Source organism: Vanellus vanellus, assembly GCF_965231255.1.
Source record: "Vanellus vanellus genome assembly, chromosome: 4".
Classification (NCBI taxonomy): Eukaryota; Metazoa; Chordata; class Aves; order Charadriiformes; family Charadriidae; genus Vanellus; species Vanellus vanellus.
The window spans coordinates 44606227-44634162 of NC_138909.1; the positions used below are offsets into that span (position 1 = coordinate 44606227).

The 27936-nt window shown below is 53.4% G+C and overlaps 1 protein-coding gene across 2 annotated transcripts; it reads right to left on the reverse strand.

Annotated features, from left to right (window-relative positions):
- Nucleotides 1–2086: 2086 nt before the first annotated feature.
- CYP26B1 (cytochrome P450 family 26 subfamily B member 1) lies at nt 2087–21623 on the reverse strand. Of its 2 annotated transcripts, XM_082483136.1 has the most exons (6): nt 21389–21623; nt 18974–19198; nt 5699–5974; nt 4415–4570; nt 3441–3722; nt 2087–2510 (listed from the first exon to the last, which is right to left on the reverse strand). In XM_082483136.1, exons 1-6 carry the CDS (start codon nt 21590–21592, stop codon nt 2118–2120), a joined length of 1536 nt encoding a protein of 511 aa, XP_082339262.1. In that variant the 5' UTR covers nt 21593–21623; the 3' UTR covers nt 2087–2117. The 2 variants fall into 2 exon arrangements, with proteins under 2 accessions (XP_082339262.1, XP_082339263.1); XM_082483137.1 differs by lacking the exon at nt 18974–19198.
- Between the last annotated feature and the right edge of the window lie 6313 nt (nt 21624–27936).

A 27936-nucleotide genomic window follows, 5' to 3' on the forward strand; every position in this document is an offset into this window, starting at 1 on the left:
ACTCGGTAAGCCTCTGCTTCAGGGACATGGTGCACATAGGTAGAGGCTCCTGAGACCTTGCTTTTGGGCTTGGCACATTGTTTACCAACCAGAAGGTAAGGTCTGGATCTGAATGGCATCTCGTAGAAGATTGGGAGTTTTATCTGAGGTTAAATCAACCTGAAAATCAAGCCGTGAGCCCTGGCACGAGTGGACACCGTCCACCGGGATGCTCCTGGGGGGTTTCTGGCAGCTTGGCTGACGGCAATCCGACCGCAAGTGCTTCCCCTGGCTAAAAAACTGCCTCCCTCCTCCTTGCCCCCACCAGACAATGGGCTGGCAAAGGCAGCCCTCACCATCGCTTGCTTCACACGTCCTTCGACCTTCCAAAGAGGCACCCACTCATCAAAAACACAACCTGCAAGGCAACCTGGTAAGCCACATCCGCCCCTTCGCCTTTCTTATTTCAACCCATCTGACTTATCTGGACACCTTTAAAGCAGAAAGCCAAGCTGACCACCCAAGCATGAGATCTTTTCCCATCACAGTTAGGAGAGGTCTCACCCATGGTCCTCGTCTTGTTCTTTCCACCTTGGAGGGCAGGAGATGGAGGAGGAGTGGGTCAGGGCAGGCTGGGCAGAGATGCCTCAGGTCAGAGAGGGATCTCCCAACCTGATACTTGGCTCTGGTCTGAACCAAATACCTGCTGGGGCACTTGGGAAGCTTTTGCTCTGCACCCACATGCGAGGCCACATCTGCTTTCAACACAACCCGCCCATTTCGCACTCAACCCAGAAGCCTCTTGCATGCAAAAAATGAAATAAAATAAAATAAACCCACCCAGCAAATCGAATGCAAGATACCTTGGTGGCCGCTTGCTTGTGCTGGAGAAGCTTTGGGCAGGGCCCCTCTCCCAGGTTAGCAGTGGGATGGGGCAGACAGCTTGCAAGAAGCCCACTGCTCGGTCTCCTTCCTGCTGAGCTCTCCCATCGCCAAACAAAACCCAAACACAAGACAAACAATGCGTACGTTGGCTTATTTATAGAGATCGCCTTTAATGCAAATGCCTCCCGTGGAAGAGGGTGCACCGAAATGAGCAGCTCTGAGCAGGGCTCCTGGTGCTTGCAGGGCCGTGGTGGGTCAGCGGGGCCATGCAGTTCGAAGGCTGGTGCCTGCACTTTGAAGGAGAGCAAAGGCACCGAAAAGCCGCCCCCAAAACCCCAAACGGGTGCCTTTGCACGGGAAAGGGGCTGGTGAGGGGCTGCGGCGGGGGAATGGGTGCACACAGGCCGTGTAGCAGCAGCAGGAAACTCAACGAGAAAAAAAGGACACCCCCCCACCCCCACCCCGAGTCCCAAATGCAAAATGCATTTTGCAAAATGCAAACATGCGCTTGTCCAAGGCCTCAGAGAGACGTCTCACCACCCATTCGGCCCTGGACAAGACACCACAGGGTTTTTCAGTCCTGCAGTGGAGGTGAAACGGCACCACCACCCCCTCCCCAGCCTGCCCTGGCACCAGTGGGAGAGGGAATGGGAACAGGCACCGCTCGTCTCCCCCTCACCAAGGAAAGCCTCCAATGCCCCGAAACAAAAAACACAACCAAACAAATGAACAAAAACAAAACCAAAGAAACAAAAACCAAAACACTGTTATCACCAGCTAATTTAACACTGTTAAAATAAAAAGGATCAGAGGCCACCCGAGAGCCACCCCGGGACACCAGACCTCTGATCACCAGCTGATTTCCAAAGCCTGTCCTGCAGTCGGGCCTTTGCAGTGCTCCTCCTTGCAGCAGAAGTGTTTTATAGATATTTATATATATATATATATTTATAATATTTAGATACTGTGTATGGTCAGACATCCCAGCTCGACTCGGGTTTTGCAACTCTTCCTCCTTTTGAACGAAACAAGACGCATGACGACACCCCAACCTTCTCTGTGCCCCGCGGGTAGAGCAAAACGGTTTTGGCAGCTTCACCAGTGGAGAAAGCAGTCCCAACCCAGAGGCTCTACGAAGCGAGCATCATGGAGAAGCTTCTCGTCCCTCTCTCCTCCCCTCCTGTTCGTCCCCTTGCCCCCACCCCACCCCTCTGTCCCCCGGCCGCCCATCCCTTGCACCGCCAGCATGGGCTTTACACCGTCGCCCCCAGCATGGCATCTGTCCCCGTCAGGATCTCATTCTGGTTGGAATCCAGTCCAAAAAATTTGACCTTGAGTCCATCAACCGGGTGGACCACAGGCACCAGGGTGATTTTGGGAAAAGTCCTGGTGGAGAGCTCGAAGCGGCTGGTGCTGGCCAACTCAATGGCCAGTGCCTTGAGGAAGAGCTTGGCCAGGTGCTTGCCCAGACAGGTCCGTACGCCTCCTCCGAAGGGGAGGTAGTGGAACCTGCCATCCTTGTCTTCGCTTCGACCCTGCCCGAAGCGGTCAGGGTCGAAGACATCCACGTCTTTGAAGACAGGGGCGGTGTCATGGGTGTCCCGGATGCTGTACATGACGCTCCAGCCTTTGGGGATTTGGAAACCCTGCAGAGAAGAGGGAAGGGGTGGAGAGAAAACCAGAGCGAGTCAAACCTACTGCAAAGAGAGGGGGAGTGGGAGGACACCGTAAATCCATTTTGCTTTGTCCAATTTTTTCCCATTTTCTTTGGGTTTATTACATGAGCATGATGCAGATTGTAAAGAAAATCAGAGACAACAGTGCAAAGGGCTGGGAGATGGATATCCTGGGTTTATTCCTGCCTCTATCCCAAGGACCCACCGCATGATCCATTGCTATTTACTTGCTTTGTGATCACTGGCAGGAGTAGTGTACCATGAACCCCGTGGTGCTCACGGTGCAGCTTTTCTCATGTCCGTGCCAGGCCCCACATGCCAGCCAGCCTCCCCAGAGCATCCCATAGCTTTGCTCACACCCTGCCGCCTGTCAGCCCCACACACACAATGCACACATCAGGGCCTGGGCAATGAGAAACAGGGCGGATTTGTCATCCTCTAAGCACTTAAAAAGGTTTCCGACTCAAATCATTACATTAGCAGGATTTACAGTGACAAGCCAGGCCTCAAGATTTTTTTTTGCTAGTAGGAAATTCCAGCCATTGCGGTGAGTAATCCGCCTGTCTCCCAACAGCCCGGAGATGCCCTTTGCAGTAAACCTTTCCCTTGTCACACCCCAGTTTAGTTTTTGGCGTCAAACATTGTCACGAGTTGCTCTTTGAAGCACCACGCCTGTCTCCTCTTTGACAGCTCAAGTGCATCCCTTCCCTGCCATGGGCCAGATCCCACCACCCTCCTCTGAATCTGGAGCAATTTCACCACCCATCACCAGCAGGGCCTAATTTGTCCTCCCTGAGGTCTCATCTAAGCCAGGTTCAAGCCAGCTTTGCAACAAGGTGCAGAAGGCTGTTTTGGGGAGCCCACAGTGCAGCTGCACCCCAAGTGGATGGCAATACTCACATCCAGCTCAAAGGTTTGCAGCACCGTCCGGTACCCCCCAGAGATTGGGGTGAAGAGGCGAAGCACCTCCTTGATGACGCAGTCCAGGTAGTGGAGGCTGTTGATGTTGTCGAGCCGGAGGGAGCCCTCGCAGATGCAGCCGTTGTGGAGGATGCCCTTGCTACGCAGCTCCTCTCGCAGCTTCTCCAGGACACGGGGGTGTTTGAGGAGCTGCATGATCAGAGAGGTGCTGGCGCTGGCAGTGGTGGCATAGGCAGCGAAGATGAGCTCTAGGGTGCCATCCTGAAAGATTAGAGGGAAGCCAGGGTAAGACACAAGTGTTGGACAGACAGACAGGCCAACAGATGTGGCATGTCAAGGGACAGACACGCAGGCTGCCATGGGGCACTTTTTTTCCCCAACAGCTCTTCAGCCTGGTCATGTTTAACCGCAAGGTCTCTCCTTGTGCAGGCACACATCTTGGACGTGCACACCGGAGACCTTCCCACAGAGCCTTGAAGGATGCTGAGGGCCAGACAGGCAGGAATAAAAACTCTGGGGGTGGCTTTTGACAGCACATGAAGGACAAGTTATACCATGACCCTGCTGCAGATAAAAACCTGCCAAGGGCTCATTTGCCCTGCAAAGAAGGCACCATAAAACTGGATGGGTCAAGGCGTGAAGCTGGTCAAGGCTGAAAGCTTCAGCAAACTTGTACGGTCTTTTGGTATTCCCTGGAAATGCTTTTTAGAAAGAACTGAGCATGATCTGCAAATAAATATGGCCTATCAGAAAGCAACTGTCTTGTTGGCACCACAGTCCACCAGACGAGAATTCACCTGCAGCTCCAACAACACATTGTGGTCCCCCAGCTCTCACAGACCATCTCAGGTCTGCCCCAAAAAATCCTCCTTACACCAGCTCACACTTTGCTCTTTGAGGAGCCCCTGCCCTGAGCACAGCAAGGACAAGGTGACCATGGGGAAGATCTTTACCTTCAGCTCCTGCATGGTTAGTTCCTTGCCGTGCTCTTTGCCGCTCTCTATCAGGATGTCCAGTGCATCAGCGTAGTCCTTGCCCTGCGTGTTCTGTAGTTTCTCCTGGATGGCTTTCTCCAGCCCCTTCTGCAGAGTCTCACGCGCCCGGATGCCCTGCGGAGCAGGAAGCCATCAGACCACACAGGACACAACACTAGTTGGACTAGACAAGATGATCATTGTAGGTCCCTTTGAACTGAAATATTCTATTCTATGCTATGCTATGCTATGCTATGCTATCCTATCCTATCCCAGCACCACCATCCCCAGCCCAGCATCCCCAGGAGCTGGAGACGTGCTCAGGACAACATGTCTAAGTAATACAACTGCAATTGCAGATGCTCAAAGAGAAGAATAAAGATGCTGAAGTTGTTCTCTGGGCAGTAGGAGCAAGCCCTGAGTGGGTGAGATTACAGGCAAGAGTAATCAGCACCTACATGCAAACGATAGGTCTGACGTGGGAGCCCCAGTACCGCACCAGTTCACAGGCCTCCGGCTCACCCTGGGATGTACGGCAGTCCCTGGGAAAATTGTCTCTCAAAGGAAAGTCAATTCATCTGAAAGGATCCTCTTCCTGGGAATGTAATGGGCTTCCCGAGCAATTTTATCACCTGGTCTCAGTAAAGCAATTCCTATCTGGGTGTGGCTGCACAACCTGTTGCTGCAAATGCTTTGGGGCTGCAAACAGTCAGACTCATTCACGTGGTGAAATAACAGTAACAAAATTTGGAATGAGAATTACAAAGATAAATTTTAAACCCCTGAATTTCTGTTACCAAAATTCCCCATGAAAAAAATGTAAATTTTTGCCTATATTTTTCATTATGTTTTTGGCTTGCATCATTCATCGAAAAATGAAAACAGTTCGTGAAATTAGAAAGTCCACTGACCTGTTTTGTCCTGGCGACAGGAGGGAATTAACAGGAGAAGGGTCCCACAAACAAAAAAATACAGCAAAACTGCTAGTAACAAGTGAGGAAAAATTGCCCATTAAATCTGGGCAAATCCCGACTATATTCCCTCTTGCATCAAACTGCACAGTCCCTAGCACTCTCAAATCTACGAATGGATCTCCCTCTCAACTCTTCTAAAACAGGACTTTGTAGCCCCAAAATGGACCCGCTTCTAGAGGTCAGCGGGTGAGAAGACATCCCACCAAGAACCTGGTTATTAGTCACCGCCCCATTAATCCCAGTAATTTGGTGTTATTGGCTGGTGGAGGACTCATCCCAAATCTCTTACCCTCCTGTAGCCGCTGAAGGGCAGATCCACAGGCAAGGAGAAGACATTCTCCACAAACTGCTGGTAGACCTCGAAGAGGCGGTTGAGCTCCTCATCAGGTATGCGGAAGCCCAGCAGGACACGGATGGCCATGCGGAAGGTGAGCTTCTGGGTCTCGTGGTAGACATTGATGGACTCAGGGTTGCTGCTCCAGGCCCGAAGGGTGTCTTTGATCACCAGCTGGATCTTGGGGAGATAACTCTCCAGTGCCTCATGACTGAAGATTTTGGAGAACACCTACAAAACAGAGCGAGCAGAGATTTCTACACAGTCCCAACACCCTCCTCTTTGCCTTCTCTAGTAACCATAAAAATGGACATCACAAGTCAACTTAGCAGAAGGCTCATTATCATCCAGAGTTTATCATCCAGAGTTTATCATCCAGCATCACCAGTTTCTAAAATAGCTGCCAAAAAGGGTCTGTGGAGAATTATCAGCTGACAGACCCTCCGCAGGGTGATCCCTACCACAGCCGTGACAAATGACAGGCAATAACATGGGGCAAACCAGTGACGAGAGGTAACGCTTCACCCCACAAACGGCAGGACTGATGGAGCCAGCATTCCCACAGCTCCATGGCTCCCAGTTACATTCAGCCCAAGATTTGGATGCCACTAGCACACCTCTTCCACAGGGATTCTCTAGTGTCTCGCATTATGGTTGTGCATGCACGCAGTCACAGGCAAAGCTTTTCTTTCAACGGGAAGCATTTGCAGTTTCTCCTACCTATCAACCGCCCCTTTTCAATATATGTAAAAAATTAAGTAAAATAATTATTTTGAGGTATTTAGTATCTCTGTGAAATCTGGCTGAACTTATAAAGGGGTTCAAGTGGGGAAGAGAGGCACACACGTACACAGCGGCTGCAATCGCACACAGCTCATTTCCTTGGGAAACCGGGCAAAGAAACTGATGTCAGCAGACAGTATTAATTTAAGCTCTGCAAGTAAACACTGTGCGGGAGTGGGCCTCCCCAGGTCCCTCATTCTAATGGCTCCTTACTCCAATTTGGGCCAGGGCTCTTGCGTTGCACGAGGAGCTCAGCAATGCCAGGAATGTCCCTTCAGCCCTCCCCGATGCAGCCCCACAGCACACGCTTTCATTCCGCATCCCCGCCGCATCCCTCCCAGAGTGTGCCGAAGGAAAAAGTGCTGTTTGTTTATTTTTTATTAACCTACACACACACACACGGGGCGGCACTGCTGCACACACGCACCGCCACATGCCAGGCCTCCGGGAAAATCAAATTAAAACAGGCTCCCAAGGAGGGAGCTGCGAGCCTGCGTAGCCTCCACTGGTGGCCAGTTCCCTGGGTGGCTCAATGCACAGTGGGGGGGCTGCAAAGTTATCAAACCAACAAGAGGAGAGAAATCAAAGCCGCCCCCTCTTTCCATGAGCGCCGGACTCGCTGGAGCTGTAAATGTGAGAATTTCCTTTGCAGTCAGCACTCAAAGGGAAAGGTAACATTTTCCTGGCTGCGACCCCTCATTGCTAATGCACATCATTCGCTGGGAGTTTGTTTGGTGAAATAACACCTCTGTCCCCTCACCGCCCTGGGCAGGAGGCTCGACAAGAGCCACTTCATAACAAGCTGCACTCAGGCTGAGCCCCGAGTAAAACTCATCACACAGGACATGCTGGGGCAGAGCTCAGAGGCTCCCCATGCAAATACCAGTGTGCAAATGGGATGGTAGGAGGAGGGCTGGGCCAGAAAAATGCAAGCAGATCAACGGACAGATCTGCCTGCAGACAGACAGCCGTCCCCGGATGGCTACACACAGTGGAGGCATGAATGAACAGAGCAGAGGAATGAATGAACGAACAGTGGGGCTGCAGTGAGATCACAGTGAGGGCACGAGACAGTGCGGCTGCTGCTTTCTGCCACCTCTCCGTGCTTTACACACTATTTTTAAGCCTGGAAAGGGCAGCGATGCTCAGGCAGACCTGCCTGTGAGAGGGGGTGAAAAAGCAGCCACTTGGAAAAGAAAAGTTGGAGGTGCTAAAGCTGAGCCCCTCAGCTGCCTGGGGAAGATACAAAGGGAGCTGGGAAAGGGCCTGTTCCTGGTGGCCATGAGCAGGACGCCAGGCTTTGATGCAGTGCTGGCTGGAGGAGAGCTGGTAGCCATGAGCTGCTCAAGAGGGATGGGACAGGACCTCCTGAGTGGGGCCAGCAAAGGGACACCAATATCTCCCTATCCGGCTGGCGTCTACCCTACATCCACACTGAGGGGTTTGGGATAAGGACAGAGGCTCTCACCCCACTCTCCCCAAATGCTTCCCGTGACTCAGTTTCTCAAGCTGAAAGCAGAGCTGATGCGGGGACAGCCCCTGCTTAAGAAGCGCTGAGGCTGCATGCTTGGAGCCACCATCCTCATGGAGGTGGCCCCTGGGGCTCCCAACCTGGGGCAAACCCCATCCTCTCCCAGCTCTGCCCAGCATCTCCCACAGGCAAAGTGCTCAGGGACCCCCTTGCACCCTTCAAAACCCACAACAGCCCAAGAAATCCCTTTGGTCCCACTGTGCAAAACTGCTGCGGTGGTGCAGAGAACCAGCTCGATGCCAGATCCACACGCTGTGGACCAAGCCAGACTGAAGAGACGAGCGCCTGTCCCAAGGAGCAAAGGCGCAGAGGAGGGGACCCTCAGGAATAGAAGACTGAGCCCCTGTGGAGGTCAACACACCACCTGCCCAGCCTAAAAAAAGAGGGAGAATTTAGCACTGGAGAACAGGGGGGATTTATTTTTTTTTTCCTTTTTCGCTCTTTTTTGAGCTGTCCTTTTGCTGTCAGGCTCCTCCAGCCCCAGCCGGCTGCACCGGAGCAGCAGTTCCCGGCCACGCGGCCAGCCAACGTTGCGAGCCCCAGCCACGCCGCCGGCTCGCTGCAATGTCCCGTCCACTTGCTGCCGCTGTGCTCCACGCCGCCTAATCCCAGAAGTCAGCGGATCCTTCCCCAGCCAGACACAAGTCTGGATCCCCTTCCAGTCACCTCCAGTTCAACCCTGCATCTTTCCAGTTGATTAAAAAGGAGGAAAAGGCAGCCAACTTTCCCCGACAAACCTCCGCGCGTTTCTAGCCTAAAATTCCTGCGCCCTCTAGTGAAGCCGAGCCGAATGTCTCGGCCACTCACAGGACCAAGACCAAGCAAAGCCAAGGAGCATCAGTGCAAAAAAACGTTGCTCCAGAGCTGCCAAGAAGCAAAAACAGCTCTAAGGGTATGCCCAGCTCTGCTAACACCGAGATGCAATACCCCAGACATGATGGGGGTCCAGTCGGGTGCCCTCAGCGACAGTGCCAGGGCAGCAGCCAGGACTTTTGCGGGATGCTGGAAAGAGCCCCTGTTTTTTTGCACATTTTGATATGTCCCAAAAAAGCCAAGCCTGGGGATTTGCTCCATTCAGGTGCATTCATTTACACCCGCACATGCGCACTCACCCCGCATCGAGGGAGACACCACCACCCAGCAAGCCGGGCTGGAAACTTCCAAGTCCGTCTCATAGTGGAAACAGGAAATTTAAAGATTTATGGTCTTCCTAAGGCAGAAAATTCCTTCCCACTGTCTCAGCTCCAGGATCTCCTGGAGTGGTCCAGCTCTGTGTGACAGTGAACTGCCCCCAGTCCTGTCCGGAAAATGCCCCAGCCCTGTCCTTAAACCACATGAAAGAGGAGAGGACATCCAAGTGAAGAGCCCTGATATTCAACCCACAGCATTTTCACACATAGCAAAGGCTTTGTGTAGTGGCTGGGGTGGAGTGGATTTAGCAGGGATGGTGCTTTTCATTGCATTACCTCTCCTTGGTGCCAGCCAAGCCCCCCCACTCCAAGCACTAGTGTCAGTCCCCGCTTTTTGCCATCCATGATCTGCAGGTCCCCTAGTCCCACCTGGCACATCAGCATGGCAAAGAGGGAACAGAGCTTTTCTTTCCTCCCCTCCGGGAGGAAAACTTGCACTCCAACCAAACGAAGGCATGATTAGCATGGAGATGTTTTCACAAACCAATTTGGCACCCGCCAGCAGCTTGGCCGGCAGGCCGTGTCAGGAAGCATCCAAAGCAACATCTCAACCTGGAGACATGCTATTTCTTCCTATGTTTCAAAGGCCAGGCGGTGTTTGTCCCAACCCGGTCCTGTCGCCACATTATAATGGATGCCTGCCTCTCTCTGGCATCAGATGCGGGGCTGCCAGACGTGGAGCCCACTGCCATGGTCCAGTGGGCTTGTAAACCATGATATTTTTGGAGCGGGATGAGAAGGCTTATGGGCAAGAGGCTGCCCTGGCATTAGGAGCACAAGCAAAGCAAAAACACAGCAAAAAAGTTGTGAAAGCTATACAAGGCACCGCAAAGAGGAGAGGGCCTCCACAAAACCCCACCACTGCCCTGACACTCTGCTGTCTATTTTTAAAGGGCTTTGCCTGTCATAGGCACATAGCAAAGAGCTGATGCCTTTTCTCCCCATGCTGTAATTGGAAAGTGGTGCATATGGACCACTCCAAGGCCTCCTGCCATGCTCCATCATAGGAGCAATCCAGGCCCACTGAGATGGAAAAGCTAAGAGTTTCAGCTCCTGACCACCCAAAATGAGCAATGCTGGGTTTGCTTATCAAAGCATAGCGCTGCACGCAGAGTGCAGGTGAGGAGCGTGGGTGTCTCTGGGGAGCTGATGGCAGCAACCTCCCCCAGGGAGAAACGCAAGAGTCCCACAATCACTGTGACCTGTCTCCAATGGGAGTCTGGTTACAGCAGGAAGAGTCTCCAAATTCAGCCCAGGTGAAGAAAAGAAACAGAGTGCCTTTGCAAAAGGCAGTTTTACTGAAACTTGAATGATTCTCAAAAAAAAATGTGCCGGGAAAAAAGGTAAAGATCATTTCAGCATCCTTGGGCCATGTTATGATGATCATGCACCCTTCAGGGTTGCCCATACCCTTAATTTTTTAAATTATTTTAAACATCTAGAGTTGTGAGGAACTCTGGCATTTCATATTTCCACTTGAGTTCAGAATAAAAATGAGTCCAAGCACCCCATTTCCCAACAGCTCAAAAATCTCCATGTCTGAGCATCTCTCCCACAAACCCTCCACATGGCATGGGAGACTTCACTTTCAATCCGAAACCCTTGAACAGGCTATTACGTTAAGGGGGCTGTGATGCACAGGCTGGCGGGGGAGAGTGGGGAACAAGAAGGATACCCTAGATCTGCTTCAGCACCCCCATCTGCAAAGCTGCCTTGTGTCTCAAAAAAAACCCCAATGCCAACAACAGCAAAATTCAACCAGCTACATTCAGCAATTTAGGCTTCTTAGCCCACTTTATGGGGATACCGAAACACACTGCGGTTCTTCAGCATTTGTGTGCCTACACCACCTCTGGAGTGCTGCTCCAAGTGCCTTTCCCCCATTTATTGATGAGGAACCAGTGCATTTGAGAATAGCAAAATTCACCTTACGTATTGTCACTGCTTTTCGAGGAGGGAATCAAACACATGGAAGGAAAGAGAAAGAAGATACCACATCAAAGGATAGTGTGGCAAAGAAACAGGAGCTGTGTCCAGCCAGAAGGGATTAGAGAGGTGGGATGAGCTAGCCAAGAAGAGGTCCAACAGGTCACGCACCCACTGTCTGTGGTTGGTGGTTTTGGCTGGAGCTGTGGAGAAGGAGCATCCTGCAAACCCACCAGGCACACGGCTGCATGGTCAGAGCAGCAGTTCATCAGCATCAGAAGGCTGGGTCGAGCTGGGATGGACTATCCTGTTTGGTTTTGAACCACATGTTAAATCCCAGATCTGTGGTGTGGAGATGAGAGTTTGCCCAGACCCAAAGAGGAGTAGAGCAGCTTGCCCAGGCAGCAGGGATAGTGCCCTGCCCACCACTGTGGAGCCAATGGAGGAGAAATATTAGGAGAAAAGTCCCCTTTTTGCTGACCCTCTGCATCTTCCTGGAGCACAGAGCGAGGACCAAAGGGAAAGGACCCCATGCATTTAAGTAACCCAGAGCATGGACCCTCCTGGAGACAAAGCCAGACTTGGCAAAGAAACCAGCCTCAAGTGCTCTTCCACGGGAGCGCTTAGACCTCTGTCCTGACAAGTGCTCCATAGGCTGGGAGCTGAGCAGAGCACAAGGGGCAGCTGTGCTCACAGAGGGGATGAGAGGGAAGCCCTCACCCCATGATGCATCCCGCTCCATCCCAAAAGTGGAATAAATACACCTTTCTGAACATACATCTGTCTCTTGGCAGAAATAGGGGAAGGCTCTTGGAAAAGTGCTTCCTTCAAGCAGCTCTGCCACCAAAATCCTGAGTGAGGTCATGTAAGACCTCTGTGCATCATATGAGGATGAGCACACATCTAATGGTGCAGATGTCCCTACCTCTGAACACATGAGCTTCTGCCAACTGTAAGAGGCCTGTTCTGGGCTTTAAACTAAGCCCAGGGAGGAGATGAAGGGCTGAGATGACCCAAGACCACCCTACAAAATTAAGTGGAAGAAAGTTTAAAAGCAAGCTGACCAACAGAGAGACATTATTTAGAGATAGAAGAGACACCTGAAAAGTAATGGAGAGCATCACTAACCTGAAACAAAGCGTTCAGTCCCCAGAGGGATGAGCAGTATATTACGAACCACAACTCAGCAGGTTGCTCGAGCTGCTTGGAAGGATGGAGTGTGATGCAGTAGAAAAACAAAGTTGTACAAAGGCAGTGTAGGATGGATCCTGAGTCCAAAACACTTTCTCCCATGTCTGGGATTAGCTCCTGGCATCCACCACCCCTGCTCTAAAGTGGAGCCTGGCCCCATGCAGAGCTATGGGCTGCAGATTGCAGTTCCACCCAGCACAGAGCATTGAAGCCCGAGGAGGGTTTTCATCTTCTCCATGCCTCACAGGACATCCAACAGCTTCCAGTCCAGACGACCCAAAAAGGCAGTGCAGTTTACATTAAAGAGGTTCAGCTTGCAGGGTATCTGTACAGCTCCTGAGCTGTAACCACACTCTGACACAGCACAGCTTCTCAAAGCAGGGTCTGAGCTTGCAGGTCATTTTGGGGTGGAAGGCGCTATGAAATCACATGAAATTTGTCTTTCAGCCAAGAGTGCCTGTGCTTTGCTTTTTTTTTTTAATCCATTCAAATTACTCTGGATTTACACCACTGTAGATGACAGCACTATTTGGTCTAAAGTCAATGAGCTAACCTACCTGACAAATTCTTCCCCAAGACCGCGAGCGGGAAGCCCTCCTCCATCAATGAAAGCCTTTTCTCCAGCTCCACTGGCTTTTGCCCATGGGTTAAATAAAGCTCACGGGGCAACAGCCCGACACGGACATGCCGAGAAGGGGCTGGAGCCAGGCCAGGCAATGGCAGCTGGAATCCAGCCCGCTTGAGCTGCTTGATATGATTTTGGGTACAGGGGGTGGGAGGGGTCTCAAGTGGAAGGAGATGGTTTCTTTTCCACTGTGGGATTTACAAGTCACACAGAGGAGAGCAGCAGGGCTGGGTGGAAATGCGGGGGGGGGGGGGGGGGGGAAACACAAACAACTAAAAACCCCCTCTCAACAACTTGGGTCAGGGTTTTTTGTAGTAGGAAAGGTACATGCCCGCCACCTCCCATCCCTCCTTCCTCCTCCCGCCCTTCTCCCCCATCTCCCTCCTTCCCTCCCTCCCCCCTTCAGTCCAGCCCACAGCAGCTGGTTTATATTTGGTTGTAAATTTATGGCCCCTTTTGTGTTCTTAATCCTCTTGCAAACTATATTAAAGCCTCAGACCTTTCTACTTGGTGCTAATAAGCTCAACACTTGTATGCCTCCAAGGCAGAACATTAATTGTGGTGTGTTAATGAATGATGTAGTTTTGGACAGTGAGACAAAACAGGCCGTTTCTCTGCACCACTGTCTGCTTCCTCCTCGAGTCTCTGGGTCTGGGATGTCTACCCAGCCCACGGACTGCTTTTATTTTATTCTTTCTTTTCCTTTTTTAAGCCAGCTGTGCCTATTTTGGGATTACTATGCTGGAACAGAGCATGGGCCCGGCAAGTCCAGCACTCTCCTGCCAAGGCTGGATGCTTCCGAGGAAAGTCTGAGTCCCACCTTCCCCGTGCACCGCAGCACACCCACACCGGCAGCACATATCCTGCACGGGGAAACTCCTTCCCGGCCCCGGGCGCTGCTCAGTCCCGACCTAAAAGCTAAGGGCTGTGCGTCCTGGCCATTTCCAATTCCCATTTGCTTTTCCACCAAGGTGCTGGGGTCCCTCGCAGGCAGAGACAGAGGAGTGCCTCCCTCTCCGTTTGCTGAACTTCAACTTCCCACTGGCCTTACATCCCGTGAAAGCAGAGCCCATGCTATCACCCTGCCAAAGAGCAGATTTGCTTTGCCTTCATTACAGCTCATATTCACCCAGAGATCGACACTTCCAAAAGACACACATAGTAAATCTGGAGCGACTGCACTGATTTCACTGGGACTTCACAGGTATAAATGGGAGCTCACGGGTAGAAATGGGAACTGAAGATGACTAAAAGGACAGATCTAGGGTGAGACGTGAAAAGGATTGAGTGAACAGCCAGGCTGGGACAGGGTACGGCACAGGTGGCATGGCTGTGCCACCAAAGCAAGAGCAGGATGGGGAGAGAACCGGAGACAGAAGTGTGGAGCAAGGAGCACCCTCAGCCAGGCATCATCCCCAGTTATGCCTTCCCCGTGAGTCACTGCTGGAGAGCATGAGTGCCCCTCCATCGGGACATGTCATGTCTGACCCCAAGGGACAACACGCATCCCTCATGAGATGGAGAGAGGCAGAGATCTGCCACCAAAAAGCCAGAGGAAAGACATGCCCATGCTCAGCCAGAGCAACATGGCTGCTCCTCCCAGTACCCTGCAAGGTGATTTTGAGACAAAAATGCCACCGCAGAAGAACAAGTTGCCTTCACTGCAGCACGGGTGGCCCAGGTTCTCCAACATCAACATAAACTCCGTGACCCAAGAGCAGTAACAGCCTCTCAGTAGATATTTATCTCAGGAGGGAGGTTGAGGAGTTTTGGGTTGCTTTTGTTTACTACTTGTAAACCATTCTTATCGACCATTCATCTCAGGCCAAGGACAGAGCCAACGCTGATGACATCTGCAATAAAGCGATACCCCTGATGCAGGCAAGCCCTGCTCCCATCCCTGTTCTCACCCTCCCTCCCACCCCACAAGCTGTCACGTCCCTGGGCAAAGTTGACTTCATACCCAGAGACCCCCTCTCTAATAATTGGAGAGTTTATTTCCCAAAAGGGGGAAGTTTTCTCCGATTTATATTAACTTTGACAACTTCCTGCAGGGGAGCTTTAATAAATAGGGGATGAGAAAGCAGAGAGCTGCCAGAGCTACCAACTTGTTAATACAGCTTTGTTCCTCCTGAGCACCTTTCACATGTGCATCTCGGAGTCCTTTATCAACACCTACCAGATTAAAGCCTCTGGGTCAGAGAAGAGGATATTCACCTGCTCTACGGAGGGGGATATTGAATCTGTACACGATCCTGAAAAAAAGAGCTGAAATAGGGAAACAGCAAACCTGAGAGAAGATCTCCAGAGCCTGAGCTGTCCAACCCAGCTCTGATCCCGTCACCATCATGGGCAAAGTGTCCTACAGCAGATCCAGTAGTGACAGCTGCGGTTTGCTGGTCTTGAAGTTACACTGAAGAGCTAAATCTCTTTGGAAAGCTCTGCAATACATGGCCAGCAAAACAGCCGATTTCAATGGCGAGCTACCATTCATGCTTGAACATGTTGGGTTTAAAGCTCTTTGCTAGAGCTTGTCTTCACATCTCTGTAGCAATCCATCCCATCAAGAGGAGACCACGGCTCAATTGCCAGGGAATGATAAAAGAGCATCTGCCATTGCTGTTGCAAATAAGTACAACTCCACTGGCTTTTAGAAAGACAATGAAGAATTATCTCAGGTGGTGACCATGTAAGGGTTGGTGGAACAAGAGCTAGAGATGACCCCAATGGTTGGAGTTGCAGCAGAGGGTGAGCACATGGGGTCAGTTTCACACTCCACCTTTCACCGTGTTGGCTAGCACCCTGCGCCACAAGAAGCCTCACAAGAAATTATGCCTCATGTAAAATTTCTGGTAAGACCAGAGAAGGAGAAACCACTTAAGAGCAAGTGAAGGCTCAAGATCAGAGATGAGGTAGACAACAGAATTTGAGAGGTGCATGGAGCTACTGCTCCAGAAAGCCCCACAATGCTTTAAACTGAATTATCAACAACCTAAAAGGTTTCCCGGGACATTCTACTGCTTTTTTCCATGGAGCTTTCAGACTGCTCCAATTTTTTTTTAATATTTCTGTTAATACTAGCAACCTTACTATGAAAGTTGGTGAAGTCTGTGAAAAACACGGTCTTCTGCCAAGAGGTTCTTTGCTCGGTTCCCCAGAGGGTCAAGAGGAAGGTACGGACTGGGTACCTAAGAGAAGAACTTCCACCAAGAAGGAGCAAGTTTAAATCTCAAATCTAGTGCTTCCACCTCAGACCTCTCACAGTCTCAGCAGCAGGGTGGGGAGAGTTCAAAGTCAACACCATTTAACAGCAACAAAAGCTCAGGGCTAATGAACTCAAAAGACGCCGGCAATTTCTGACGGTAGAAGGCACCTGGCCTGGAAAAAGCTTTAATCTGGTCATCGCAATCTCACCAAGAACAAAATGATCTCTTTTCTTCATGTTAGAAGCAAGTTCACCTTATCTCCATGTGCGCAACTCACTCAGTCCAGGGCAAGGGATGGTTTGTGTAGGGGAGAATGCGATTCAAGCGGCTGCTGGGCTCAGGGAGCACCCAAGGGTGCATGACGCATGAGATGCTCAGCCCCACAGAAACAGTAGCAAGAGGAGACCAAGTGAAGGAGTCAGAATAACCTCCTGTTTTCAAAGGGAAGGGGAACACCTGAGCCCAGTGTACCCACCCCCATGCTGCTGAGAGAAAGCTTAAAAAATAATTAGCTACTTTAGCGTCCCCAGTCCCACTGATACGGGGAAAAGCATTTGCTCAAGGGTGGGCTAGAGCTCAAAGCAGAGGCAAGCTGTGTGAGCAGGAGCAGGCACGGCTGGCAAGGGTCATCCCGGGACAGTGTTTTGCCAGAGTACCTGTTCTCAGGAGGCTTTAGCGATCCCTTAAGCAAGAATTAGGATCCTTGCCAGCTTGGGATCACACATGATGCCAAAAATCAGGAAGGCAAACGGCTTTTTCGGAGGAGAATGGAGATCCAGACCAGACTTTGGGCTCAGAAAAATCTGAAAGCACTGGGATTCACGGTTTAGGGTGGGACATATATTTCCCACTAGGTAAAAACACAAAAGTGAGAAAAACAGGTATAAATACTGAGGGAGAGAGGCTCTCCCCTTTCTATGCTGCTGGTATTGCTCCTTGCTGGTGCTGGCACTCCCCATCTGAGCTGCGGTACAAATTACAAGTCCATCAGGATACCACAAAGGTCAGGCCTCCCTTTTCCATGACCCTGTTCCCATAACCCACACTCTCCTCGCCTCCCCCAGCATCTGTTCCTGAGGTCTGAATTCTGTGGTTTTATTAAGGCGATCACAACCGAAGGCCTTCAGCTACCCACTTTTCAGTAGCAAAAAATTATCTTGCTGTGCAGAAGATAAAAGAAACAGCAAAGGACCGTCGAAGCACCTTCAAATCGCCAGCTGCTGCTGCTAAAACCTCCCTTAATAGGAAATAAATGGGAGCCAAAGCTGCTGCCTTTCTCCTGCTGCCAAAGGAAAAAGCATCGCTCCCCATTTCCTTGCATCTTTTCTGCCGCAAATTACGTGCCATGATAGAAGGAGCCCCATGAACTATCGCCCTTTCTTTTTGACAGCAAGGTTGGAAAAAATATCCCTCCTTAAGAAAAAAGAAAAAAAAAAAAAGTAGCCTAAACAAAGGGAGGTGTAATTGCAGACATTGAGTTGTCCCAGGTCCCAGCTAGGGATTGACACCGCGTTTCTTGTGGTAGCACTCAAGATGTGACCACCAGCACATTAAAAAATGTGACTAATGGGTGTCACGGGGCATTTGTTTTCTCGTCTTCTCCCCCAGGAGAAAAAAGCAAGGGATTGGGTTTGGTGGGGATTTTATAGAAATATATATGCCAAAATAGGAAATCCTGCTGGAGCAGAGAGAGGAGAGCGGCCCTTGCCTTGGGGCAGGGACTGGGACAGCCTCTTGGCACTGGGTACCACGCTTCCCTTGCCAGCAACATTGTCTGGGCACCACGGAGAGGGGGGCAGACGCGTTACCTTCACCCCAAATCCACTGTGTGCCCCGACTCAGCTGGGAAAGAGCCCGTCCCATCGAGGACGGGATGCAAAAGCCATCACCCATGCTGCCATGCGAGCCTGCGCTGGCTTGTCACCTTTGCCACCACCTTTGCTGTTGGGGGGACATGAGGACGATCCCCCACATCTGCTTGGGCTCAACGCCCCCCAAAACCCAGCTGCCCTGCGCTACCTTCGGGCCTGTAGGGAGGGTCTCACCCCGGGACCACCGAGAGGGTGAGGCAAGGCATGGCCCCCGGAGGGTCTCAGCCGCCCCCAACCAGTTCAGTGCCCCATCCCATCTCCCCCTGTGCTTCATCCTGGGACCCCCATGAGCTCCCCACTTCCCCCGAAATCCAATGCAACACACAGCGCCATGAGACACACGCGCACACACACACACACACAAAAAGCACAAACCCCGCGAGGTCTCCCCATAACACCTCTGGGTGAAGCCTGGAAATGGGGGGGGGGGGGGGGGGCACTCGTTGCCCCCCCACTCCCCTCCGCCCCACGCCGCGCTGTGCCCTTCCGCTGCCCGACGGTCGCATCGCCCTTTTAAGAGCCCTCTGGGACCGCGCTCGCCGCTCAGCTCACGGCGGCCCCCGCCACGCGTGCCACCGCTTGCGGGGGGCCGGTGGGGCGATGATGGGAGGAGGGGGAGAGGAGCATCTCTTCCGTGCTCAGCAGAAAGCTGTGGGGCAGCCCCGAGTGTGACACCACCACCCCCCGCGCTCACCCTCTCTCCTCCCCATCGCCCTTTTAAATTCCTCAAAGGCATCGAGCTCAGACACGGGAGAGATGGGGGGGCCCACGCGTGACCTCCCACGCACAAGGGGTCCGCGGGGAGAGGTGGGGGGGAGGAAGGAGAGGAGGGCGAGAGGGGAAAGAGGTTGCCCCGCCCCACGCGCGCCCCCCCCCCCCAGGTCCCCGTCTCGCGTGGGTACCTCACCTTCCTCTTGTGGCGGTGGATGTCGCCGATGGAGTTGGCCACGGTGTTGGGCCCCAGCAGCATGCGGGTGCTGCGCGGCCACTCGGTGCTCACCAGGTGGTGCTCCCCCATCAAGATCTTCCGCACGTTTTCCGCCCCCGTCACCCGCACCAGCGGCCGCCCCAGCAAGTGCGTCTTGAAAACGTTCCCGTACTTCTCCCGCCGCGAAGACTGGAAGCAGGAGCCCTGCGGGGGAAGGAGGAGGAGGAGGGGGTGGTGGTGGTGGTGGTGATGGTGGTGGAGAGGGTGAGGGTGGCGGGGGGGAGAAACACGAGTGGGAGGCGGTGTTACCGCACGGCCTCTGCGCGCCCGCGCAGCCGCACCCACGCGTGGGGATCCCCACGGCGCAGCGGGTAGTTTGCCGGGGGGGGTCGTCACGCCGCCAGGTTTGGGGGCGACCCGGCCAGGGTAGGAGGCAGAAATGGGGCAGAGTGGGGTAACCCCGACATCCCACTCCCGCACAGCCCGGCTCCCACCGACGGGGCGTCCGGCGCTGCCCGCGGCGCGCCCGCTCCTCCCGCCGCCCTGGCGGGGGTCGGTGCCCTCCGCCCCCCCTTCCTCCTCCTCCTCCCCTTTACTTCTACCTTTACCTCCCCTGGCACTTTTTAACCTTTTTTTTTTTTTTTTTTTTTTCGCTCAGGCTGAATTTACTCGAAAGGCTGCAATTTGCCTAAGTAAATCTCCAGATTTGAGAGGGTTTAATAACTTTCCCACATGCTCCGGGGGCTTTTGTCGGCGAGGAGGCGGATGGAGCCGCGGGAGACGGAGGGGGCGGGGGGGAGGTGAGGGGCGAAGGAGGGGATCCCCCCCAAAACCCCATCCCGAGCAGGGAGAATAGCTGCGAGCGCTGCGGCTCCGCGCCCCGGCTCTGGGTTGTGAGTGCGTGTGTTTATTTTGAAACAAAAGCGCGGTTGTGAATTTCAGATGTTCAGGTGACCCTGTTTCTTGATCTGCGTAAATATAATTAAAGTCCTTTTTGTGGCATTAATAAAGAGTTATTTGTACACCATTTCCAGGGCAGCACAAAGAGGACCTTTATGTGGGAGAAGTTTCGAATGGAGTCCAATTTATACAAAATTTTGTATTTTTAGCCCTGGACTCTGTTTGGACGGAGCCTGTGGAAAAGCGAGAACCCTTTTCTGGTCCCCCTGTAAAAATCTGATAAATTTCTTTAAAAAATAAAGCCCTATTGAGAGCGTGCGGTTAACCCCTTCGGCGCCGCTGGCGGGGAGGGGGCCGGCCGAGGAGCGGGGCCGCCGCGCCGGGCTCCCACGTCGGGGCTTCCCCGGCGGCGGGGGGGGACGGGGGACACCGGGGGACACCGGGGGACGCCGCAGCCCTCGCAGCCGGGACCGGGCTGCCCTGCCCCGCCGCGGGCTCTGCCGTCCCCTCGGCCGTTCCGTCAATGAAACGCGACCTTCTCTGGCGAGAGCATCCTCTCCAGGCTTCCCATTTGCTTATTATTATTATTTCTGTTTTGCCCTGGGAGGAGGGGGTGGGAAACCCTCAGGCTCATTTTCCGCGGGGTTTCCCTCCTGGGATGCTGCGGGGTGCCCCCAGCCCGGCCCGCGGCTCCCCCCGCAGCGGGGCACCCCTCGGCCGCCTCCTGCCTCCTCTCCTCCTCCCTTTTTTTTTTTTTTTTGTTTAAGTTTTTTCTCTTTTTTTGGCAGTCACCCTCTCGCAACGCGGTCCGAGGGGATCCCGCTCCGCCCGCCGCCGTTCAGCATTTAGCAAGGTTAATCCCGGGTTAATCTACCGATTACCTCCGCGGGCTTCCCCCAAGACCGGACCCAAGCCGAGCGGGCTGCGAACCCGATGGGAACAGCCCCGGGGACGGGGATGGGACGACGCCGGAGGGGTTGGGGGGAAGCCTATTGCACGGGCGTGGGGTGGCGAGCGGTGGGACACGACCCAGGGAGCCCCCGCACCGTGCCCGGCGACATCCACCTTCGCCCCGGGGCTACCTTCCACCTCCGGATTTATTATTATTTTTTTTTTTTTTTTGGCAAGGATTTAGGCTGGGGGGGGTGGAAGAAAAGAAGATTTTTGGCAGCGCGGGGGAGACCCCGAGCCTCCTCCCCGGCATCGAGCAGCCCCCGCCGGGGAACCCCGCAGCGCCCGGCCGGGGAGCGCAGCGCGGCGGCCGCTCCGGGGCTAGCCCAGCCTGGCCGGGCTCCCTGGGTTCCCCCCCGCCTCCGCCAGCCGCCACCAGCCCCCGGCCCCAGCTACCTCCCCAACTCGCCGGGAACCCGCATGATGCAATCGAAAGGAAAAGAAAAAAGAAGATGAAAAAAAAAAAAAAAAGGAAAAAAAAAAGAAAGAAAAGCCGGTCCCAGCCCACCTTCCAGGGAGGGAAGGGAAGGGAATCCTCCTTACCTGCAGGAGCCAGTGGAAGGTTTCTCCGATTAAAGGGAATCCCATAGAGCCTTTAGGGATTGGTAGCTTGCAGGTTTTGTCGCGGGTGGCAGCCCAGCGGAGCTGCCACAGCTGTTGGGACACGGCCAGCAGCAAAGTCAGTGACACCAAGCACGCCGCGAGGGTAGCCAGTGCCGAGACGAGATCAAAACTTGCAAAAAGCATATTTGGAAGAAGGAGGAGGAGGAGGGTGGGGAGAGAAACAGCCCCTTGACAGGCACCACACTCGCACCCACACACACGCACGCACGAAAAGAGGGCGATTGCGGAGCGCACGCTAAAGCCTGCCTGGGGGGTCCTTGGGCGGGGGGGGCCGGGCTCGCCCCCCTCTCCGCTGGCAGGTTAGAAAAACAACAGGAAAAAGGGGGGGGGGGGGGGGGGGGAAACGGGGGAGGAAAAAAAGAGGGGGGGGAAAAAGGGCAAAAAGCAGTTTCTTCTCTGTCCCTGTCTGAAAACTTTGTTCTTGTTTGGAATAAACTTGACAGAGTGACACAGACGAAAAAAAAAAATCAACAAACTACTCACACAACAACAACAAAAACAAAAACGAGACAAAAAAGTTAAAAAAAAAAAAAAGAGACACCCCAAAAGAAGGGGGTGGGGGCAACTGAATAGCCAAAAACTCGAGGAAAAAAAAAAAAAAGAAAAACCCTGGAGTGAAGAAAAAAAAAAGACCCCAAAAAAAGTCCAAATGCAGATGCTCTGGCTCTTGCTCGCTTTCAAGGCAAAGTCACACACACCAGAAGGGGGGGGGGGGGGGACACGACAAAAAAAAAAAGAAAGGGAGAAAAAAAAAAAGGAGCGAGATTTTAAAAAATGTTAAAAAATCATAAAATAATTCAGCCACGACCTGGAGAGATGGAAGAATTAAACAGCTATATATATGTATCTACACACACGGAGCGAGACGGATCGGTTTATAGCTCTATCTATATATATATAAATATATCTCTATAAATATATATATATTTATCTATATGCCGGCTATTTTGTTAGCCCCAGACTTTTCACCAGACTTCTGTTAAGGAGGGAGGCAGGGCTGCTGGGTATAGCCCCTCTCTCGATGTTTGAGTAAAAGAAAGTCAATGAGTGTTTATATAGAGGCGGGGAAGCCGGGGCTGGGCTGGCCGCCAGCACGGCTGCACCCCCCCCACCACCACCACCACACCACCCCCCCCCGCACACCCACCCTCACTTCAGAGGGCTCCGGGGGAGGCGGGACGAGCCGGGCGGACGCGGCGCTGGAGCGTGCGAGCCCTGGCCCGCCGCCCGCCGCACGGTCACGCCGCGCTCCTCGGCCTCATCCTCCTCCTCCTCCTCCTTCTCCTCCTCCTTTCTCCTTTTCCTCCTCCTTCTCCTTCGCCGTCCGTACCTTCGGCCTGCGGAGAGACAAGCGCGGCTCAGCCACGGCGCCCACCCCCCTTCCCTGGATTATTTGCTCCCCCCCCACAATTATGCCCCCTCCCCAAATCATTCCCCCCCCCCAATGTTTAACCCATAATCATGCCCTCCTTTCAACGATCCCCCCCAACATTTCCCCCCCCACAATGACTCCCCCCCCGTGATCATTCCCCCCTCGCAATGGTCCCCCCAGTATTTAATCCTTGTTCGTTCCCCCCTTGCAATTATCCCCACGCTATATTTAACCCTTAATTATTCTCCCTTACAATAATCCCCCCGATATTTAACCCGTAATGACTTCCCCCTTGCAATGATTCCTTCTCCCAAGACATACCCCCCCAATCATTTCCCCCTTCCAGTGACCCCCCCCGATATTTAACCCTTTAACGATTCCCCCTTGTGATAATTTCTTCCCTGCAAGAATTACCCCCAATGATTTCCCCCCTTACAACGACTGCGCTCACACACAAGATTTATCCCCCGATGATTTTCCCCTTTCAGTGACTTACCCCCTACAATAATTTGCCCCAGGCAATGATTCTCCCCCTCCCCAACAAGTTACCCCCTCTGTCGATTTGCCCCTCTTTCATTACTTGCTCCTTGCAATGATTTACCCTCGCCATAATGATTCAGGACACACACGCACCCCCCACCCCCCACCCGTTTCCCTGCTTGCAACTCCTTGCTCACCTCCCATTACTTCCCTGCTCGCAATGATTTACCCCACTGCAATGATTTTCCCCTTCAGTGATTTACCTCCACAAGGATTTACCCCCTGCAATGATTTGGCCTCTTGCAATGATCCCCACCCCCCCCTCAATTATTTGTCCCCTTTCATTGATTTGCCTCCTCCAATTATTTGCTCCCAGTGATTTGCCCCTTGCAACGATTAACTTCCCCCCCCCCCAATATTTGTTCAGGTTAGCTATATTCCACACATCCCTACATTTATATTTTTTCGGGGGGCGGGGGATTGTCCTGATCCCCCTCCCCGGTGCTTTCCAGGTCAGGGGGATCAGGGCTGGGGGACCCCCGCTTTATCCGAGGTGTGTTTCCAACCCAGACACTGCCTTGCACAGGCGGCTGCAATACCGCTCCCCCCCAGCCCCCCCCCCCAGCCCAGCCACAGCAGCGATGGAGGCAAAGGCAGGTATCCGGGCTGCCTGGTTACAGGCAGTTTTGCAAAGCATTTGCTTCAGATTACAGGAAAAACAAAAGTTCATTGAGTTCCCCCCTTCTCCTTCGCCACCCCCCCATTCTCCCCCTCTCCCGGCGTCCCCCTTTAGCCTCCCCAGCTGGTTTGAGTCTGGTGCCCGGTGGGACTGCGGAGCGCCGAGAGGGGTTGCGCCCCCCCCCGCCCCCCCCGCCCGCCTCTGCGGCTCCCGAGGAGTCGGGGGGTGTCCTTTCCTTCCTTTGGGGTGACCCCGGGGGGAGATAGGCCTGGAGCCCCTTTCCTGAGTCACCCCCTCCGTCCCGGTGTGGGGATAGACCTGGGGTGTGGGGATACTCCCCGGGGCATCCCGGGGAGGGTGCGACGATTCCTTCTCCCCGAATCCTTGGGTACCCCCGGGATCCCCCACCCCCGCGCACCCCCGTGGACTCCTTGCTGACCCCCTCTCCCCGTGTATCCCGGTGCAGAGACATCCCCACCCAGTGCCTCCCCATGTATCCCAGCGATGGGAGTTTCCACAATCACCACCCCACCGATACATCCCAGCGGACGAAGACACCCACCCCCCACCCCGCGCATCGCCAGAGCCCCCCGTGCCTCCCGGTGCGCCCCGCCGCATGGACACCCCCCCCACCCTCTCCCACCCTCCCTGTTCCCCCGAATGTAGGGATGTCCCCCGTGCACCCCGTTACAGGGAGCTCCCCCCGCTGCAGGGAGGCTCCCTCCCTCCCGGCGCATCCCGGTGCAGCAGCCCCCCATCCCCCGGTGCGGACCGGCAGCAGCCCCCCCCGCCGCCGCCCCGCCACCGGCCCGGTCGCCGCCGCGCTCACTCTTTGCCCTGCCGCCCCACCCGGTGGCGGCAGGCGGCACTGCAGGCGGCGGCGCGCAGGTGCCCGCGGACCCGCACCGCTCCGCACCGCACCGCACCGCACCGCACCGCACCACTCCCCACCCCTCCGCGCCGCGCAACCCCGAAGCTCCCTCCTCGCTGCAGGGTATCTCTCCGGCTCGGCCCGAAGCGCGCCTCCAAAGCATCTTCCCAAAGCACCTTCTCAAAGCATCTTCCCAAAACACCTTCCCAGAGCATCTTCCGAAAACGCTCTCCCAAAGTTCCCCCCTAAAGCACCTTCCCAAAGTGCCTCACACCATCCCGAAGCGCTTCCCTCAAAATCCCTTCCCTAAATACCTTCCCAAGCACCTTCCCCAAATTCCTCCTGCTGCACTCCCCAGTGTTCCCTGCCTGCCTGCTGCCCTGGTAGCCCCCCTCCAGGGCTGGCAGCCCTGGATCCCACCAGCCAGCCGAGCTGAACCCCCTCCCCACCCCCCGGCCCGGCCAGCCCGCACACCTCAACGGGCTCAGATAACCCCCGCTAAGCAGGCAAATGGGCAAAGGGAGGCTCAGTTCTCCCCTCGTCCCCCCCAGATCAGTGTGGCAGGGGATGCCACGCATCTCCTGGGGCAGTGACAGCCAGCACCACACCGGGCTCAGAGTCAGACCTGGGCTGAGGTGGTGGCTGAGAGTCACAAAAAGATGTTTAAGAGAAGGATATCCATTGCCAACAACTTGGCTTCGGCCCCTGATGGCGGCACCTGCTACAGAAAACACCCCAGGACCCCCCGAACCGCGAGGATGACCATAGAAGTGCCCAGCAAAGATGGAGGCCTTGTCTGTCTTACTCTCCTCCTTCCTTTCCCAAGGGAAAAACCATCCCTGAGACGCTCTCTCCCCCCACAAAGCAGCAGCATGTATGAGCAGCGTGTATTTCTTGTGTCCCGAAACGTCCTCCACTGTGCTGTAAATGTGTGAAAATGCCCCTTTGAGGGGCTGGGAGAGGGAGAGAAATAAGCCACCGGCACATATTTTTTGTAAGAATCTGTTTCTTTTTCCACTGGTGGAAATTCAGAGGTAAAGGGGGAAAGCCTAAAAAATACTTGGGTTTTTTTAGGGGTTTCTTTTTTTTTTTTTTTCTTTTTGCAGAATTCCTCCCTCTGGAGATAAGCTGTGAGAGTTCAGAGGGAAAATGGCTTTTCCAAGGTCAATGGCAGAGCTGAAACCAGGTCACCAGGGCACAGCCACAGCTCTGCCCAGGTACTCCCGGCTTTGCCCCGACTTTTACCACAATTTGGGTAACTATCATCATCTGCAAATAAAGCCAAAAGCCCACGGGGTTGTAAATGGGGTGGAGAAAGTAACGGAGGAGCAATTAGTCATGAGGAGGAGAGGGGTGATGGCAACAGGTTTGAGAAAACCTGCCCCAAGGAACATTTCAGTAGTGGATGCTGCTCCCACCAGGAATGGGGGAACGCGAGGAACTCACTGCCCTGGGATACGGCTGAGCCTGAAAACAGCAGCGGGTTTGGGGCTCAGCGCTACCGGCTCCCACATCCTGGGGTTCAATCCCGCTTTCCCCATAAGATTGGACACTGGACTCCAATTTTGTAACACAAAGAGGATTGTGAACTTTCCTGCTTCTTCTGCGCCAGGAAAAAGCAGGAAAATTCAGTGCAAGGAGGGAACAACCTTGCCCCAGGAGAAGCTCCCTCCAGACTCCCCCGCTGACTGGTGCTGCTCTGTGCCCTAAAGCACCAAATTTCTCTCTTTTCTGAATTTAATGGATTTTTGACTTCCCCAGAGCGGGCGATGCTCTCCCTGCAGCTCCAGAAAAACTCCAGCGCTGTTAAATTTCGGCTGGAGAGAGCAGCAGAGAGTCCCATAGGTTAAATGCAATGCCGCGCTATGTGGATATCCTCCTGATTAGTGAATGTGGGGTTATTCTGCCCTTCCAGGTCATCCCTGGCTCCTCCATTATGGGAGGGTTAAAAAGAGGTGCTTGATTTGCTCCCTGCACACATAACCTCCCTACGTGCATTTTTCTTTCCCTCTGTCACGGCCGCTGCCGTCCGCGGCAGAGCGAGCAGCGTCCGTCTCGGCCGCACGGACAGAGTGGATACCCTGAAATAATCCCAGAGGCGCATCTAGGTAACATTTTATTTTAGTTTAGTTTAGTTTAAAGGGATTAGTTGCTTTTAAAATTGCCTTTTCTTTTTCTCGCCGTTGTCCCATCCCTGTTTTTTTAACACACTGATTCTTTCTGTCCATATCTCAGCCAGCGCAGGCAAAACCCAGCGAAAGGGGAATTGGGAGGAACTGGAAATGCACAAGTGCAATTTTTTTTGTTCACGTCCCACTCAAAGACTGGTTTTAGCACACACAGCATCTGATGCTATTTCTGTTTGATTTAAAAAAAAATCAACTTCACCAAAATAACTTTAATTTTTGAGCTGGGGCTCCCTGCTAATGGTCTGGTACGAATGTTGCTCCTTTTTTTCAGTCTGATGGTGTGTTTTATTTCCTGTAGGCATTAATATTCTCTCCTTTGACAACACTTTTATAGCTGATTTGTTAACTTTTCTGAGATGCATCGCCATGTACTTTCTAACCGCTCAACCACCTGTATGGCAAACGAAGCGCGGGGGCCACTATGCTGCTCCCACAGACACTGCAGGACAGCCAGGACGTATGGAAGCTTTACATTTCAGAGAAATCCCATCCCCAGCTTCTTTGTAATTTAACAACTGTCCCTGCCAGGCTATTAATGGGGGGGGTGGAAAAAAAACCACACCTCATTTGCAATTTAATTTTTGCAACCAAGACCGCAACGTGATTTTTGCCACCAGATCTGCAATTTAACTTTTGCAACCTAATCTGCAATGTAATTTTTGCTTCTTGGTCAGTTTTGGTACTTTTTCCCCCCCTAAAGCATGCCAGGGTCCCGGGGGGTCCCGGCAGCCGGTGCCCAGCAGCCAGCGTGCCCTGCTTGAAGCGGAGTTACACCACTTACCCCACCTGGGAATAGGCCCCCGGTTCTGGTTTAGGGCTTTGTTTTGCTTTGCTTTTTTTTTTTTTTTTTTTTTTTTTTAACCAAGCCCCTTTAAA

What these genes read in the sequence shown, in the direction of transcription:
- CYP26B1 (XM_082483136.1), bottom strand. Translation starts at nt 21,592, where the DNA reads ATGCTTTTTGCAAGTTTTGATCTCGTCTCGGCACTGGCTACCCTCGCG. An exon ending in CCTTCAGCGGCTACAGGAGG is followed by an intron (nt 4,571 to 5,698) that starts GTAAGAGATTTG and finishes CCTGCTCCGCAG; the next exon opens with GGCATCCGGGCGCGTGAGAC. An exon ending in TAACCATGCAGGAGCTGAAG is followed by an intron (nt 3,723 to 4,414) that starts GTAAAGATCTTC and finishes CTAATCTTTCAG; the next exon opens with GATGGCACCCTAGAGCTCAT.